A 19,523-nucleotide genomic window follows, 5' to 3' on the forward strand; every position below is an offset into this window, starting at 1 on the left:
ATTGATAGGGCGCCTAGTGTTATCCGGGCCCTCACGATTATGTACAAATCCTACTTGGTCTGGGTTGACTAGGGTAGGCAGAAGTTTGCATATTCGATTGGCGAGAAGTTTGGAATAGATTTTTATATCAACGTTTATAAGCGAGATGGGCCTATAGTTGGGGCAGTAGGAGGGGTCTTTGTTTGGTTTGGGAATCATGATAATTTCGGCCTCCATGAATTCTCGTTTGAAACTTCCCTCTTGCCTGGCAGTGTTAAAAAACCTGAGGAGCAGCGGTATTAGTTCTTGACTATAAGTTTTGTAGAACTGTGCGGGGAACCCATCTGGGCCGGGGGCCTTAAGGGATTTGAGGCGCTGGATGACCTGCTTAATTTCCAGCTGAGTAAATGGGTTGGACAGAGACTCTTGTTGTTCCGTCGTCAAGGACGGTAAATTTAGGGACTCTAGAAATATTTTAATCTGTTGTGTGGAGGCAGGGGCCTTAACTTCAGTGCCCTCAAGGTTGTAGAGTTTAGAATAGTAGTCTGAGAAGCAGTCCCCTATCTGTGAGGGGAGTTTATGGGTCTTGTTGTTGTGAAAAATTTGGTGTATGCGAGAAGTGCTATTCCGCTGACGCAATTTGTGTGCTAACAGAGTATCGGCCCTATTGCCTTTATAATAAAATAACTGCTTAAGTTTTGTGAGGTTCTCTTGAGTGCGTCGCAACTCTAGGTGATTAATATGCGCACGTACGGCTGAGATCTGAGAGGTCAGTACTTCAGAGACGTTAGCTCTGTTGGAGGATTCAAGCAGCCGAAGTTTGCAGTGGGCTTGGGCTAAGGAAAGTCCAGCCAGTTTCCTAAGGCGAGCTTGCCTGCGGATGATATAGCCTCTGGATACCGCTTTAATAGCTCCCCAGAGTGTATCATCAGTTGTCTGACCATTGTCGTTAAGTTGAATAAGTTCTATAAGATCTCTTCGTAGCTCTTCCCTGAAGGGAATGTCTTCTAGGATGTTGCGCGGAAGGGACCACCTGCTTTTATGAAGACAGGGGTCACTGGTGTGTAGGTCCGCCAGTACTGGGTCGTGATCGGACCATGAGCAGAGGGGGATACTAGATTGGAGTACTGAGTCCATGGTCGTCGCCGAGCAGAAAATATGATCTAACCTAGAATAGGTTTTGTGTACCTGGGAGAAGTGGGTGAAATCCCTGTCTGTAGCGTGTAATGATCGCCAGATGTCATAATATCCAAATTCAGACATGATTGATTTAAAGCGTGTGGAGAGGAGAGTTAGTTGGGAGGTGGTCTTGGTTGGGGATAACGTCTTGCGGTCTAGTTTAGTGTCCCAGATCATGTTGTAATCCCCCGCTATTATGACTCTGCCCTGTTTGTGCTGGTCGATTAATCTCAGAATTTTTCTGAGGCAAGCAGGCTGTTGGGAATTGGGAAGGTATACTGAAACTAGGGTATGTGTGACATGATCAAGCTTCCAGACTACTATAGTGTATCTAGCCTGGGGGTCCCTTATTACCTCAATTTCCTCGTAAGCTACCCTCCTGTGGATCAGGACCGCAGTCCCTTGAGCTTTTTTTGTAAATGAAGAGCACTCTATGGTCGTATATGAGCGAGAGTGGAATCTATGGGGAGCGTCTAACATCCAGTGCGTTTCTTGCAGAAACACAACATCGGGGTTGTGGTGGTTAAGCATACGAGTGAGTAGGCTCCTTTTGAAGGGAGAGTTTAAGCCTCTGGTATTATGTGTGCATACTCGTAATCAGGACATGGTCCACTACTAGCCCAGGGGAGTGGTTGGGCAGTAGGGATATCTGGGAAGTCTTGGTATGAGGTATGTAGGAGTTGGGAAGGGAGGGGGTTGATCAGAATGTAAGGCGGAAATGTACCGACAGCACAGGTGGAAATAGTCCACCTAGGTGGAACCCTGGTGTGGGTTAACCTGTAGGGGGGGAGCTAAGGGCAAATGTATGAGAGGAGCTGGAAGGTCCAGCCCCACTCCACTAGCTGAGTGACTAGACAATGGGAGGGTAAACTAAGGTGCAAGTAAATGTAAACCTGTGGACCCCAAGGAGGGCGTAACCAAAACATAATGGACCAAAATGAACACAGGAACCTGATAGGAAGCAGTGAATACAATAAGCAATCTACACATACATGCCAACATAAGACAATAGAATGTGGTTACATATGATCAAAGGCTGCATATTTTAGTCAATGCAGACCCTACTCAATGACACTTTGGAATATCAACAAAGGGTGAGGAGATTGGAGATGAGGACATTTTATCATATTATGACTGTAAAATATAAAACAGGGTGGACACAGAGGTCTGACATGAAACGACAGAATGTAATGAACATTGTAAACACATAGTTTCAATCAATGCAGACCCTGCTCAGTGACGCGTCAGCGTATCAGCAAAAGATAGGGAGAGCAGAGGTAGGAACATTCTATCGTATCATGTCTGTATTATATAAGACTAGGTGAACACAAGGGCCTAACATGAAACATCAGAAAGCAATGAACAGTGTAAACACATAAGTCTAACATGAAACAGTAGAAAGTGGGCATATATGAGTAAAAAGTCACATTTTTCAGACAATACAGCTCCTACTCCGTTACATGTTAACATAACAACACAAGGTAATGAGAGTAGGGGTAGGCAAATTGTATCCTATCAGACCTGCAAAATATAACGTAGGTAAGCTCATATTCAGGAGGATGGAGACTCTAATTGGGTTTCGTCAGTAGGCTGCTGTGTTCTCATCCTCTTAGGCCTTTGTTCCTTAACAGACCATTCGGGGGCTGTGACTCTCAGCTTAGATTGAACAGCCGGGGGTCCCCGTGGGTCTACTGCCATGAGTCCCCATTGGCCAAGGAGAGAAGTCCCTTGCGAAAGAGAGGTCACAGTGAATGATTTGTTGTCTTTTGTGATTATTAGTTTAGTAGGGTAACCCCGTCTGTACTTAATACTCTCCCTGCGAAGAATCTGTGTAACTGGCTGGAAGTATCTCCGGTGCTGCAGAGTGTGTGCGGATAAATCGGGCAGCAGTTGTATGTCCTTAAATCTTTCCGATGTCTGCGGCTTCCAAAAGGCCGCCTGCATGAGTCTGTCCTTAAAGATAAAACTGTGGAAGCAGACTATGACATCTCTCGGTTTCTCCTGTGAGACTGTTCTAGGTCGTAAGGCTCTGTGGGCCCTTTCCATGGTGTCTGTCAGCCCCTCTGTTGATCCCAGCAGGTCCTTAAAGAGATCTTTCAGGAAGCTTTGAATCTCTGCCGGTTGGATGTCCTCTGGTATTCCTCTAAACCTTACGTTGTTTCTGCATGCCCTATCCTCCACATCAGCAAGTTTGAACTCCAGCTGGCTGATTTGATCCGCAAGAGATTCCGAGTAGGACAACAAATTTGTATGGTCAGTGGCAAGATCGTCCTGTTTTCTTTCCAGAGAGTCCACTCTGTCACCTATGTCAGAGATGTCTTTACGGAGTTCAGCATGATTGCGCTGAATTTCCTTGGTTATGGAGATAGTTTGGTTTGCAAGCATTTTTGTTTCCGTTATTAGGTGTTGTGAGCTCACTTGAGGCATATGGTCGGTTGGGATCCATCCCCGAGAGATTCAGACTCACTCAGACCTTCATTGGAATCCTCAATCTGGTCTTTGGGAGGTTGTGTGAAATGATCCAGGACCGTTTTTTTCACAGAACCTGGTGTCTTCGAGTGTCTCCTGGCGTTGTGTGGCATTTTCGTATGAGAAGAGAATACCTCCAACTAAACAAATGAGCTTGAATTAGGAATAGATAAGGAGGCTATTGGACCCAACAGGCTAATAAAATAAAAAGAGGATAATACACATGCACATTAGTATTACATAACGGAGTAGGGCCAGCTGTCCACTTGTAACCTCTATCTCCCCATAGCGGCATTTATGGGCAGCATGCTACCCTACAAGACTTTGTATGTATCAAAAGATGCCAACTCAGGTGGAGAAATAGGCCAGGCGGGCGCCTTATTTAGATTACCCTTTTACTTGTAGTGAGGCACCTCTAAGATTCTTAAGGGGGGTGTGCCCCTCGGACTCAGGGAAGGAGGGATACGACCCGAAGGAAGGGGAAAAGGAGAGTGGTAGTGACCAGCCCACGTAAGCAGGCCGGAAAGGATGAGTCCGAGAGGGGGGGGGGGGGTTCAATGATAGAAAATGATATTAACACACAAATGGGCAGCTAAGCCCAGAGTACCTGGAACAGTGACTTCTGCCGGTCAGCGCACAGGATGAGAGGCTAAATTTGCTCTCTCTATTAGCTAACGATTTACGTAAGTGCGACAAACAGGCAGGAGCAACTTGGGCCTGAAAAGTTAAATACCAATCGTCCTGTGAAAGGAAAAATGCAAGTTATGTAAGGTCACAACACAAAAATAAAATAAAACACTCCACTCTGAGCTGGGCCACAGAGGAACAGAAGCTGACGCAGCAGCACAATAAATCACAATTCTATGACAGTGGCCTCAGTCAATGGAATCAGCAGTAATTAAGAACAAAGTCTGCCTCCCAGTAGGCACTGTGCTTAAAGGGACTTGGGAGTGTCCTGAGATGTAGCGTTGCAAATGTAACCTTAAGTCCTAGTGCTGTTCCAGTGAGAAGTTTTGGTTTTTATTATTAAAGTGATTTAGATAATCTGCAGGAAAACTGCTAAAGAGAGTGAAGGAGTGTTGCTGTTTTGGTGCAGCTGGGTGAACAAGTACATAAACTTTGCTTGCCAGTTAAGCTCCTTCTCCAAAGGATTAAAAGAGTAGGGCTGGACAATAGGTCAGAACTTAGCTTTTATTTTTATTGTCTGTCTCCTATGTTTCCCTGCTGCAAGATAAGGGATTCACAAATGCAGCAGCAGCACAACCCACAAGCTGTTAAGGTTAGTATAGTCAGCAAAGTTAAGTTATGGGGGGATAGGGTGTGATCCCTTATAGGTTTAGGCTGGAGATGAGTGAGCTCCCCTCTCAAACATGCATCCCAAAGGTAATATTTGCTAAGAGGCTGGATGGGACCCGGTCTGACAAGTGACCTCGCTGTAATGTTGCTCTGAGTTAAGTGGCCCTCTGTCACATTTGAGGGAGAGGTGTTGTGTAGTGTCCCCCTAGCTGCTCTCTCTTACCTCTCTTCAGCGGCATACAACGGAACTCTAGCTGTTGGGCTGCGCTACAAGGATGGTGTGTAGTCGCAGGCCCCAAGATGGCGGAGGTTCGCGCCAAAGGGTCCCGGCACGTCTCCACTTGCAGTGTGTCCTCAAGGCCGCTCACCTCTCAGTCCCGGGCCGGCCACAGCCGGATCAATCTTAACTGCCGCTCACCACCGGACTGACAAGGTAGGACCTTCTGTTGAGGGTGATTAGTTCGCCGGAGGTGTCAGGCTGTTCCTCTGTCTCTGGAGCCTGCGAGGCCCTCCGTGCAGCAGGGGTAAGCAGTCAGAGAAATGCTCGTTCCTAGTCTAGGGCGATGTAGTTGCTGAAGTGTAGGGTAGATGATTGGCGCCTCCGGCAAATGTAAGGTCTCTTCTCAGACGGCAAGGCAGAGAGTGCAGGCAACAGCACAGCCACGCTCAACAATATGCCTCAAAAGCTTCGATCTCCCTCAGCCAGTTACAGCAATCGGACTGGGGTATAGTCTGGGGTAAAATAGTGTGCTTTTAACAAGTTGGGCATTTAATCTTAACTTTAAATCGCTTAGTTAAGGGAGAGCTCCTACAAGACACGTCTCTCCAGTTAAGCAGCTAGCTCCGCCCCCCTTCATTTCCTTTTCTCTTTTCTTCCTCTTCTCTTGGCTGGACCATCACTTCCCCTTTTCTGATATCTACCCTTCTTATGCTCTTTCGTTTCTCCCTTTATTTTCTTTTCCAAAACCTTCACTAGCTAAGAACCATTTCTATCCTTTTATCCTTATCTCTTTTCTCCTATTCCTCCATTTCCTTTTTTTTTTTTTTTTTTTCTCTCCTCTCTCTTCTCCTCTTCATTTCTCCTCTAGCCTATTACCTTCTCTCTTCTGGTACCTACCCTCTTTCTGTGATTCGACATTCTTTTTTATTTTTTTTGCTATTTTTATTTCTTCTCTATAACCTTTACTTCCATCCACATGCCAAGAAGTAGACAACAGTTATTACTTAAACAGTTTATATAAAGTTCAGCTACTTGGCTATTGTTCACCCCTATTTTCTGTGAACAAATAAGCGGTGTTTATCCGCTGTCGTTATTATATTGTCATAAGTTGCTCCTATATCTCTTCCTTATTTATCTAGAATCGGAAGACGGTTTATTACCTACCGTATCCACTGAATAGGAGCAACATATTATGTTTTCCTATATTATGCATAGTTTTAAACAATAAATACACCTTTATATTATCTTTAGTCTATCACTCTATAGGATGTATAAGTTCTTCAGGATGTTTGAATTACTGAAAGACTCTCTTTGTGTTACGACATAGGAAACGAAATAGAAAAGAGGTAAACCCAGAATGTAAATGTTGCACTTCGTGTCTACAGCCAATGTCTTATTAATACCATGTGTGTTATATATTATAGTATGCTGCTGAATGTATACTGTTTGGTGTTTTGTATACTTGATATTACCTCAATAAAAAACTTTGATTATAAAAAAAAAACACCAGAAAAACAAACGGTAGTGTGGCGGTAGACTATAGTAAAACATATAACAAGAAAATTATGAAATGTAAAATTGGAAATAAAATTTATATAAATATATAAATTAAACTAGAAATGAACATGAAAAGAGGTATCAGAAAAAAGGGGAAGAAAAGTGGATAAAACAAATAAAAGCTATAGAGTAAACATTTTTATTGTGATAAATAAAAACACATTAAAACATACAGGGCTGGCAGAGGGAGGGATTTGGAGAGATCACGTGGGAAGAGGCCCGGAGAGGACTGGAGAAAACTAGAAAAGCCACATTGTCGGCAAATCTACGGGAGACACAAATTAGATTTTTGCATAGGGCATATATGACCCCTAAGTGCCTTGCCAAGTGGATTCCCGACTGGCCGAACAGATGTACCAAGTGTTCAATGGAATCTCCGGACCTGTTGCACTGTATCTGGGACTGCCCCAAGATTAGACAGTTTTGGGAAAAAATACAATATTGGGTTAGGAAAAAGCTAGCCATAAATATTGACTTTACACCTCAGATGATATTGTTTTTAGACTGGGAACAACACCACAGGCAATTTGACTCTGAACTGACGCTACTGATATTATTAGCAAGAAAATGCATACTCAAACATTGGACAGTTGCCCAAACCCCCTCAATAGCTTACTTTCGAAATATGCTGAGAACCCAACTATTTACCGAACAAGTAGATGTCAGAATAGACGTGGGAAATAGGCTAAATCCATTTCTTCGGAAATGGCGTAGACTGATATTGACGTTCGAATTAGAAGTACAAAGACAAGTTTTGATCCCTTTCCGTAACACTGTATCATTCCTGGAAGACTCTCTGAGAGGGGAATGGAGTCACCTAGATGACTAAAGTTTGGACATTGCAGGTTGACCCCTACGTTTGTCTCTTCCCTTGATACCTTTTCTTTCCCTTTTTTTTTTTTTTTTTTTTTTTTCTCACACCGGCTCATCGAGTGAGATGCAGGACATAGAATATCCTAGGCACTGAATAACTGTTGAATATAAGGGTAGGAGTAGTTTTCTGGGGTGGGGCACGATAGTGGGGAGAGAAGTGCTAATCTCCACATGGGCGGGGGGGCATAGGAGGGAGGAGGGGTAGGAGGGGGGGAATGGGTTGAAAAGAGAAAAGTTTGAGAGCTGTATCCATGTGAAACCTTTATCATGTTGAAAGTCTACTTGGATTATAATATGGAATTAATGTTTCTAATCAAGATATGTTGAGAAGGAAGGACCGAGAAGGTCACATACTGTAAATATACTATTGCACTGTCTTACTCTGTATAAAATACTCAACTGACTTTATACTATAACATGGAGATATTTGTTTGTATTTACATGTATGCCGCTCTCTCAATAAAAAGATTTGAAAAAAAAAAAAACACATTAAAACAGAGCAATAAATATGACTTATCGGCAGCGAGCAGCAAAAGAAAGAGGAAGTTGGGGAACGTATTGGACAGTTTATGGAAGCTATGACTCATCTTATTGGTCCATTTTTTCTGTGTTTTCCAAAGTATCCATTTCATTGGATACTTATATTAACTCTTTGTTATCTTCATTGTTTTAATGTTGGATTCATTTACTTCTGTATCATTACTTTTAAATGCTGCATTGAGTAGTATAAAGAAAGATATGCAAAATAGGAGTCTCTGGTCTTGTAATAAAATCCAGCACCAGGGTATTATTCATCAGGTGTGCAGGCTATCAAGGACCAAAACCTCAGTCTTAAATCCAATGATATCAAGTAACAAATAGCAGCACTAACAATATTCAGGGCCGCCACTAGAAATTTTGGGGCCCACAATACATTTTCTTTTTAATCTCAGGACTAAATATAGGGGAAACATAAAGGGGAAACAAGAGTACAGTCGTCAGTAGAAATAAATAATGCATGAAAAACAGGTCTACGAGCAGCTCCCGTTTGCAAAAGCGCTCACTTCTGTTGCTCACAAACAGATAAGAAGATCACTCAGATGAAAACGTTTAAGAATTGTGAAAATTAAAAGCAGTTTGCAAGATTCTGTTTACACTGCTGCATTGATTTTATATAATTCTTATACTATATATTTTTGCCAGTACAGATGGAGAGACTGGCAGATAGAATAAGGGAGTCCATCATTTTGAAATGGAGGACCATATTTTTTTAAAAAAAATACATTTTCATCTGAGTGATCTTATCTGTTTGTGAGAAACAGAAGTGAGCGTTTTTGCAAATGGGAGCTGCTCGTAGAGTGAGATGTATGATCCAAACCAAAAATGAAGGGCTTTTAAGAGTCTACAAATAAGGGGATGTTGACCAATAGGAAAATTATTTAATAAGACATGTTTAGCTGAAATAGCAGAACAATATAAATGGATAGATCTGTAAGCTAAACCAGATTCAAAAAGTGATGTTAAGAAATTAATAATATGACTTATATCCGCTGAAAGGGGATCCAAGTTCCTAAACATGCACCATCTAGACCACTTTGTCCATGCATAAAAATAGGATTTTCGGGTGCCTGGAGCCCAAGATTCTCACATGAGAGTCTTAGCTCCTTCAGAAAGTCCTTTGAGAGGAGAGGAATCCCCGAAATTGACCAAGCGATGAGACAAAGGTAGTCTTGAAAAATGAGATCGTGAAAAACTCCTTCTGGGTTGGTTAACAAGTGTGGAAGATGAGGGAGAAGAATATGAAGTTTGAAAGACATTTCCAGAAGAGCAGGATACCATGGTTGAGTTGGCCAAAAGGGGATTATTAGAAGAAGAGAAATTTTGTCTCTGCAAACTACCCAAATTGTTTTTGAAATCATTGAGAAGGGAGGGAAAGCATAGAATCCTTGAGGAGGCCAGAGCTGAAGAAAAGCATTGATTGCCACTGCCTCTGGGACCGGTCTCTAACTGAAGTAGGGGAGAATTTGGAAATTCAGACAAGACGCGAAAAGATTGAGAATGAAGGGACCTCTGAGGTGAGACAGAGAAAGAAAGACATCTCTGTCGAGTCTCCAATTGCTGTAATCCACTAGAAAGCAGGAGCCCCAATCCGCTGCTGTGTTTGAAAGACCTGGGATATACTCTGCTTTCACAGAAATATTCCTGTGTCAACACAGATGAATGAAATCTTTGGTAATATTGGACAGATCTTTGGACTTCGTACCCCCCAAACGGTTTAGATAACAAACTGCAGAGTTGCAGATGTTGTTCAATGTGAAGCAAAATGGTAACTGGAGAAGAATTCCTCACAAAACTCTTGACAGCGAAAGAACCCGCTAGCAGTTCTAAACAATTTATAAGGAATCATTTCTCTTTCAGAGACCACTTCCCTCCTGTGATGGAAGGGCCGGATTTGCTAGCATCGTATTCGATTATAAGGTCTGAAAAATTGCCAAAAATAGCTCTCCCGTTCCAAGCCTCCATATGAGAAAGCCACCAGTAGAGTTCCTCCTTGGCTTCTGGAGAAAGTTGAATTAAATGAGAGTAAGAAAACCCTTTCTGTAAATGGCAGATTTTGAGACATTGTAATTCCCGATATTCAAGGGGAGCAGGAAATATAGCCTGAATAGAGGATGAAAGTAACCCCACTATTCTGGCTATATTCCTGATAGGAGTGAATTGAGCTGAGAGAGTAAAAGATATTTCTTTCTTGATATTTTTTATTTTGTCCGAAGGTAAACTGAGAATTGCTTTGGAAGTATCTATGGTGAAAACCAGAAAAATCAAGGACTGAGTAGGAATCAGAACAGATTTTTGTTTGTTTATTATAAAACCTAGATTCTCCTGAAGATGAATGGTAAGGGATAATTGATTTTGAAGAGAAATGAAACTCTGGTTCATAATCAGAATATCGTCTAAGTAAATAATTAGACGGACTCCTCTGAGTCTTAACCAAGCCATAACAGGTTTTAATAATTTCGTAAAAATCCAAGGAGCTGAAGAAAGGCCAAAAGGAAGGCAAGTAAACTCCACAGGAAAAAGTTAAAAAAAAAATTCCACAGGAAAAACTTAAAAATTTCCGATGCTCCGGAGCAATAGGAACGGTCAGATAGGCAACCATAAGATCCAAGCGAAACAAACCAATAATTTTCTCTGAGGCAATCTGTTAACAGATGAATTCCCTCCATCTTGAAATAATGATAGGAAATTAAAGCGTTTAGTTCCCTTAAATTTATGACAGGACGGAATTGACCGTTTTTCTTTTTTATAAGAAAAAGATTGCTGAGGAAAAAATCCTGAGAGAATTTGGTGATTTGAATGGCTTGTTTTTAAAAAAGAGTTGAAATTTCTGACTGAACCAGAATTTGATTCTCTTTTGAGAATAGAATGGGACGAGGTCTTACAATCTGGATGGGAGGGGAAGAAAATTCTATGAAAACACCTTGAACTGTTTGAAGAATCCAAGGATCTGAGGTTACTAGACTCCAGTTTTGAATAAAAAGAGCGAGTCTGCCACCAAGATTTTATGGGAAAGAAGGAAGGGAAGAAGGAAAGGGAAAACTTACTTGCAGGGGGTCGAGATCTTGCCTGGGATCATTGACCTCTTTGGAACCACGGTCTTGAATGAGATGGGAAGAACTGGGAAGTAGAGGGATCTTGAAAAGATCAATGGAAGTGCTGTTGGAATTGTTGTTGGTATTGGAATTGAGGTTTTGATTGATAATTTGTGCGGCCAGGAAAGCGACATCTGCCTTTCCCGGCCCTGTCAGAAAAACTGCTTGGATAACAAAATCTTACAAACTGAAGTTCTTACTTTATTTACATTTGAGAATGCATTAATATAATTATTAAGGTCTTTTAGAAAAATGTCCCCAAAAAGAAGACCATTAGAGTCAGAGTCTAATTCATTTATCACAAATTTTAGGGTCTATTTTACATAAAATAGTTTTTTACGTTTGACAATCATAGCTGTGTTGGTATTTCCTATAAAGGAGAGAATTATTTGAACCCATTCTCTTACCAAAAAGGGGTCAAGCGGGGAATTCTCAATAACAGCCTTTTCTGAAATTTCAAAACGTTTTGCAATAGGGCCAACAGAATCTAAAAGTTTGTCCTTGCATGTTTTCCATGCCCTATCCATACCTTTCTTAACCCTATAACCAGGGGATCCTATAAATTTTATAATTTTTGGGTCATTTCGGGAGTTAAACAAGCGTTGTTGGGGAGAAGGGGATGAGGGTATTCTGCTCTCATTTTATTACAAGCATCTTTTTTGAGAGGAAACTTTAATTGAAAGTCAATAAAAGAGGCCACATCAAGAGAGGGACACCATTCAGATGATCTGGGATGATGAAGATCATCTGAACAAAATCTAGGATTGCCAAGGCAATCAAAAAAATGTAAGTTTCTTTTTTAGAAGATTTAGATTTCTTGGGGGATTTCTTTAATTTTTTAGGTTTAGGAGAATCTGAGTCTGAGGACAAGTTATCGGATAAATCCTCAAAATCAGAATTAGATCATTCTTCAGTAGAAGAATTAGAGGATAAAACCACTTTTTTATGTTTTTTAACAGATAAAGTCTCAGTATTTTTTGATCCCACTTGTAACCCTTTGGGATTAGGGGAAGGTTTTGCAGATGTTTTTCTTCCTTTACCGCCAGGAATTGAAGTGTCAGCAAGCGTCTGATGAGATTTAGAAAGTAATTTTTTACTAGCCAAAACCGAAACAGAACAAGGTCTTTTTCTCTTAAAATAGATTTAGGGTTAGGCTGTTGAGACAAAAGGTTTGACATGTGAGTCATCTACGCATAGAATTGTCAATCATTAATTGCACAGACTGTGCAGTTAAAGGTTCATTAGATTCAGCGACTTGAGACATTTTTAAAAATTGAATAAATAAAAATATATTAATAAATATATGTTAACAATAAAATTGTCAATTAATAATATGACTGGAATTAAAATGTAGTAAGTAAGAACTTCAGTAAAAGACCTCTGAAAAACAGTTATTCAAAATGACAGAAAAATATATTTTTTATGAATAAACTTAAGGTCTAAACCCCCTATTCCGTCCTCCAAACTGTAATGCTTATCTAAATAAATAAGACAACAAACACCATTGTTGGGAGAAAGAACCGGTCATGGTCCACGTTTATTAAATAAACGCTTTAACTAGTGCCTAAGCGTTACTCTAATTACGCTTAGGCACTTAATCAACCTAATCAAAACTTGCCAACAAGTTCGTAATAAATCAACGTTGGCGGCATCTCTCCCTATCCTAGCCCCTACTAGCAGATGGTCAAGGCCCCTTCCGATACCTGCAGCGTGACACCCGGCTGACACGCCCAATGGCACTCAGAGAGAGTTGTGATGGTGAGAGATCTTCGGCCCACATTCGCGAGGGAGAGGACCCCCAGACCGGCGCTTGGCGGGCATAACCCCTCCCTTCTTTCTGGACCGTCACTCTTCTCTCCTTGTGCCCGCTCCCCAGGGCATTGACCACCCGCCCGCTGAGGCATATCCAACCAACCCGGTAAGGCGACCCCTGCTAACAGAATCGTACAACCCAACTGCCAGGGGTGGATGGCTATATTAAAGACTCGGTCTTACTGCAGGCTAGCTCAATTAAACCTACCCCTGCCAAGTCGGCTTACCCTACTTAGCCGCTTCTTTGCCGCCATTCGCTTCTTCCATGGGACGAGTGGGCAGGAAAACCTTCTCCTTGAAGTCTGGAAACCGAAAGAGGCTGAATTCACTGCTGCAGGACCCTATAAAGGTAAGAACAGACACCGCCTCTCCAAATGCAACATTGTAACAAAACATAGCTTAGCATTTCTCCAGACTTCAAGTTGGTAATCCCTTAATGTTGTTACTGGTCCACTAGAGGGCCTTCCACTATCATTCTCTCAGACTGAATAAGCAAAGTCTGCAAGAAAAAACCAACAGTAAAGTTTTGCCTCCACCTAGTGGTTATAATGAAACTAATTTAATTATTTAGGTAAGCAAGAAGCAAAGAATATCTTTAACCGTCACTCGTTATGAAGGAGTCAACAACGATGTTAGAGGACGGATATAAACAACGTCAGAGGGTGGGAAAAAAGGAGGCGGGAAGATGGTGATGTCACAAGATGGCGGGCAGCCGCGCGAGACGGAACTAAACCGTCAAAGGCATCAGGAACAATGGAAAATAGACAAGGCTAATGAAAGATGATTAAAAACACCAGAAAAACAAACGGTAGTGTGGCGGTAGACTATAGTAAAACATATAACAAGAAAATTATGAAATATAAAATTGGAAATAAAATTTATATAAAAATTAAACTAGAAATGAACATGAAAAGAGATATCAGAAAAAAGGGGAAGAAAAGTGGATAAAACGAATAAAAGCTATAGAGTAAACATTTTTATTGTGATAAATAAAAACACATTAAAACAGAGCAATAAATATGACTTATCGGCAGCGAGCAGCAAAAGAAAGAGGAAGTTGGGGAACGTATGGGACAGTTTATGGAAGCTATGACTCATCTTATTGGTCCATTTTTTCTGTGTTTTCCAAAGTATCCATTTCATTGGATACTTATATTAACTCTTTGTTATCTTCATTGTTTTAATGTTGGATTAATTTACTTCTGTATCATTACTTTTAAATGCTGCATTGAGTAGTATAAAGAAAGATATGCAAAATAGGAGTCTCTGGTCTTGTAATAAAATCCAGCACCAGGGTATTATTCATCAGGTGTGCAAGCTATCAAGGACCAAAACCACAGTCTTAAATCCAATGATATCAAGTAACAAATAGCAGCACTAACAATATTCAGGGCCGCCACTAGAAATTTTGGGGCCCACAATACATTTTCTTTTTAATCTCAGGACTAAATATAGGGGAAACATAAAGGGGAAACAAGAGTACAGTCGTCAGTAGAAATAAATAATGCATGAAAAACAGGTCTACGAGCAGCTCCCGTTTGCAAAAGCGCTCACTTCTGTTGCTCACAAACAGATAAGAAGATCACTCAGATGAAAACGTTTAAGAATTATGAAAATTAAAAGCAGTTTGCAAGATTCTGTTTACACTGCTGCCTTGATTTTATATAATTCTTATACTATATATTTTTGCCAGTACAGATGGAGAGACTGGCAGATAGAATAAGGGAGTCCATCATTTTGAAATGGAGGACCATATTTTTAAAAAAAAAAAAATACATTTTCATCTGAGTGATCTTATCTGTTTGTGAGAAACAGAAGTGCGCGCTTTTGCAAATGGGAGCTGCTCGTAGAGTGAGATGTATGATCTGATTTCAATCAACTCACACTAATCACTTCTGATAGTTGCAAAATGTAGCCTAGATCTGCCATCCTAATCTAGATTGACAAGGAGTTCAGTAAAAATACAGAGAAGTTAAAGAACGATAAACAAAATCACAAGAAAGATTATTGGGTCCCAGCTTTTACTTTACTGGACTCTCTTGTTTCTTACCTGTCAGGCCAACCTCATTGGTTGTTACCTGTTTCCATGCATTATTTATTTCTACTGACGAATGTACTCTTGTTTCCCCTATATTTAGTCCTGAGGTTAAAAAGAAAATGTATTCTGTGCCGAGTGTGTGCTGCTAACCTGCATCTTTTAAGGTCCTATGAATGGTAGCTGTATCTAGTATTTGAGTCTCTTTCCCCTTCAGTACAATAGACGCATTGCGCATGCGCTAAAGCAGGTTGCGAGGACAATATAAAAATTACAGGGATCACAAGAAGATGATGATGTCACTGATGACGAAATAGGAGAGGGGCCAGATGGACATTTTCAAACGGCAGTGGCGTGAACAGTAAGTGCTTTTACTTGCAAACACAATATATTACAAAACTGGGCTACATTTGTAAATAATGATCTCTGGAAACTTTATATATATAACTTAAAACAATTTTTGGGTTGACTGTCCCTTTAAGTGTAGTCAAACTTGGAAATGTTGTAAAGGTAGTAACACACAAACACAGAAACACACAGACACATATAAGGGTTCACATATAGCCACTCTAACATACACACAAAGAAACACACAAACAATCTCAGACACAGACACCCACACAAACACTCAGCACTTGTTTACATTGTCCTGACAAGTAATGAGGTAGACTACAGTTTTGTCAAAAAGGGAGATTTACAAGGCAAAATATGGAATTCTGATTATCTTTTTGTCAAGGAAGATGCCAACTATATTATGACAACAGCATGCAGTGACTGAAAGTAAGGGCCCTGAACTGCCTAAACAGTTATTTAAAGGTAAAGTGGTGGATTGGTGACTTCCAGAAAGGTCTCATTAGTCTCAAAGTCTGTAGAAAGGTGTGAATAATCAGTAGTAAGGTCAAAATGTCCTAAAAAGGAACAGACAATGGACACACACACACAAACTTGCACATTCACCCAAGGAAAACCCACAGAGACAGCCGCAGAAAACACACAAAGACATACACACACACAGAAAATACAGACGTACACACACATCCGCAGAAAACACACAAAGACATACATACACACACACCTTCACAGAGACATCCACAGAAAATGCACAAAGACAGACACAAAAACCCTGACAGAGAGATCCACAGAAAAAAAATACATACACACTCATAGAGACACCAACAAACGCACAAAGACATAAACACAGACACCCACAGAAACATTTACAGGAGGTAAAATTTCTCCACATTGCCATCCCCTAAATCAACAGTGTGTGACATGCATGATAAAAAAAATAGCAGAATTTAAGAGATCACTTTTAAAGAATCATATTTGTAAATGTGCAAACAAAAATACTTCTGTGAATTCAAAATTGTACATTACTGATCTGTCAGAATGGTTAGATGAAGAAAAGTACTTTTGAAAGGTTGACGTATGTTTGGGGTATTTTTCCCATTTTCCCCAACCAAGAGCACCACTTCAAATCTGGTGTACAAATGTTCCCATCTGTCATCTGTATGGAATTTGAAAATGCTGTACTCTATATGCTCTTGGTGGAACCATAAACTGTGGCACTAGGTCTCATACCATTAAATTTGGTTAAATGCAGGATTTAGGCTTGTTTGTATGTATTTCAAAATTGAGTCAGCTGTAGTGTAAACTGAACAGTGTTAAGTTAACCTGTCTCATTCAAACACTGAGCAATCTTAGCCAGAGAGTATAACATTTGATGCAGATGTAACAATCTTAGATACAATGTCTCCTGGCATCTGGGAAGTCCTTGCATAAAGGGCAGTAAACTGGAATGTAAATAAAATATATATAAATAAAAAAAAATCATATCTGCCAAAATGGCACCTACCATTTGTGTATTGAGGAGGAAGCATTTCTGCATGGTTTTAAATATAGAATTTATACAGCAATGTCAAACAATCATAAATACAGTGCTGCAAATTGCAAAAAAATTTTGTTTTTTTGGACTCTTAGCCCCACCACACAACTGCCATGCGGAAGTTACAATCTGAAATTGCACAAAGAAATAAAAAACATTTAATAAATAAGTCCTACCTACTCTGCAAATAAAAGTGATCTGCCGCCTGACTCTGGCACACACTGTACAAAATGAAGTGCCAATTCTGTCTCAAACTGTGCACACACTCAGAAATCCTCTCAAATGCTAATGCAATACTCCTTGTAATGAAATTTCCCATGCTCAATAGCACTCTGCTGTAGCACCCTCTGGTAGCTGCCAAAATGTAGAGAAAAAAAAATAATAGTTGTGCTTGCCTCATGGGGCCCCCTGGTTCACTGGGCCCCTTACAGTAGTCACCCTATTCACCCCTTGATGGCGGCCCTGCCAATATTAAAAGCAATGTATTTGGCTTAATAAATACATTGGGGCCTATCAATCAAGCTCCGAAAGGAGCTTGACTGCCCATGTTTCTGGCGAGTCTTCAGAACCCTGTCCGCCTGCTCTGAGCAAGCGGACAGGAATCGCCGGAAATCAACCCAATCGAGTACGATCAGGTTGATTGACAGCTCCCTGCTGGCGGCCGCGAGTCAGCAGAGGGCGGCGTTGCACCAGCAGCGTATTGCTCTCTGCATTCAGCGAGGTCTTGCAGACCTGATCCGCACTGTCGGATTAGGTCCGCAAGACCTTTAATAAATAGGGGCCTTTGCCTTTAATATTGGTAGTGCTGCTATCTGCTACTTGATATAACTGCATTTTAACAAAGAATACCAAGAGAACTAAGTAGTTTTGATAGCAGAAGTAAATTGGAACCTTTTTTCAAACTGTATGCTCATTCTTTACATCCATCTGTGTCCCTTTTTATTTATTAAATTGACTAGAAACAATCATAGAAGTTTTTTTTTTTAACTGACTGTTTCTTACATGCTGGGTAATTAACATTACCACAATTCTTTATCGAATTTTAATATTTTTGTCCCTGCAGATATGTGTTGTTTTTTTTTGGCTGAATAGTTTTGATGATTTCCTTGAATTTGCAGGTTGTGGAGCCGGAAGATGTGTTCTCAAAGTGCAAACTAGCTAACTTGCACACCTCCCACTGCCTTGGTAGCGGGGAAATCATGATCAGTGCCCTGGGGGACCCATCAGGAAATGCCAAAGGTGCCCATAAATGGACATGACTAAGGAACATCTGAAGAATTTGCACTGACAAATGTGGTGCTATTTTATAGTACAAGTTATTTGGAAAAACGTTTTATTCCCCATATGTTAATATCCCTAAATAACCCTTTTTCTTCTCTATTGGCTAATGCAGTTGATATACGAGTATAATAGGGTATAATTAATTCACACCTAGATTACAAGTTTGTGCGTTCGTATTTTAACGCTGAAAATATGGTATTTTCAGCGTTAAAACAGCACCGCCGCCATTACAAGTCTTGTCGGTATAGCTGTACCGCAAGCCTTTTAGCCTGTACCGCAACATCAGTCCCACACTCCTAAAAATTACGTTTTTCAATGGGATTCCCATAGCGCCGGTATTACGATTTGCGGTGAGGCTAAAAAGCGAGCGTTACAGCCTAAAATGACAAGATCTGTACCGCCATCAGTCAGTACAGACAAGATCTGTACCACCATCAAAGTCAGTAGTTATGAGTTTTATGCTGCAAAGCTGTAACATAATACTCATAACTAAAGTGTTAAAAAGTACACTAACACCCATAAACTACCTATTAACCCCTAAACCGAGGCCCTCCCACATCGCAAACACTATAATAAATTTATTAACCCCTAATCTGCCACTCCCAATATCAATGCCACTTAAAAAAATTGTTAACCTCTATTCCGCTACTCCCCATCATCGTTACCTCTATAATAAACTTATTAACCCCTAATCTGCCGTCCGCCCACATTGCCTCCACTATACTAAAGTTATTAAGCCCTACACCGCCGCCACTATAATAAACCTATTAACCCCTAAACCGCAAGCCTCCCACAACGAAATATACTAAACTATTAACCCCTAAACCGAAAGCCCCTCACATCGCAATAAACTAATTTAAACTAGTAATCCCTAAACCTAACGCCCCCCTAACTCTAGCTTAAATTAAATTAAAACTTACCTGTCAAATTAAAAAAACTAAGTTTAAACTAACAATTAAACTAATATAATTATTAAACTAAAATTAAATTAACTACCAATTAAATAAAACTAAACTACACATTAAAAAAATCCTAACACTACTCTGAAAAAAGACAAAGTATCTAATTACAAAAAATAAAAAATACTAAGTTACAAAAAATAACAAATACCAAATTACGAAAATTAACAAACGAAATGATCAAAAATAAAAAAGAATTACACCTAATCTAATAGCCCTATTAAAATAAAAAAGCCCACCCAAAATAAAAAAAAACCCTAGCCTACAATAAACTACCAACAGGTCTTTTGTGGGGCATTGCCCCAAAGATATCAGCTCTTTTACCTGTTAAAAAAAACACAAAGAC

The 19,523-nt window shown here is 40.3% G+C and overlaps 1 protein-coding gene across 1 annotated transcript in view; it reads left to right on the plus strand.

Moving 5' to 3' along the window:
• LOC128650159 (methanethiol oxidase-like) overlaps positions 1-19,523 on the plus strand; it is a 123,009-nt gene that overhangs the window by 24,747 nt on the left and 78,739 nt on the right. The window contains exon 5 of the mRNA XM_053703888.1: positions 18,056-18,176. Within this exon, the coding sequence (XP_053559863.1) occupies positions 18,056-18,176 (121 nt within the window). The remainder of the gene's footprint in view (positions 1-18,055; positions 18,177-19,523) is intronic.

The sequence above is a fragment of the Bombina bombina genome, chromosome 1 (assembly GCF_027579735.1).
Source record: "Bombina bombina isolate aBomBom1 chromosome 1, aBomBom1.pri, whole genome shotgun sequence".
Lineage (NCBI taxonomy): Eukaryota > Metazoa > Chordata > Amphibia > Anura > Bombinatoridae > Bombina > Bombina bombina.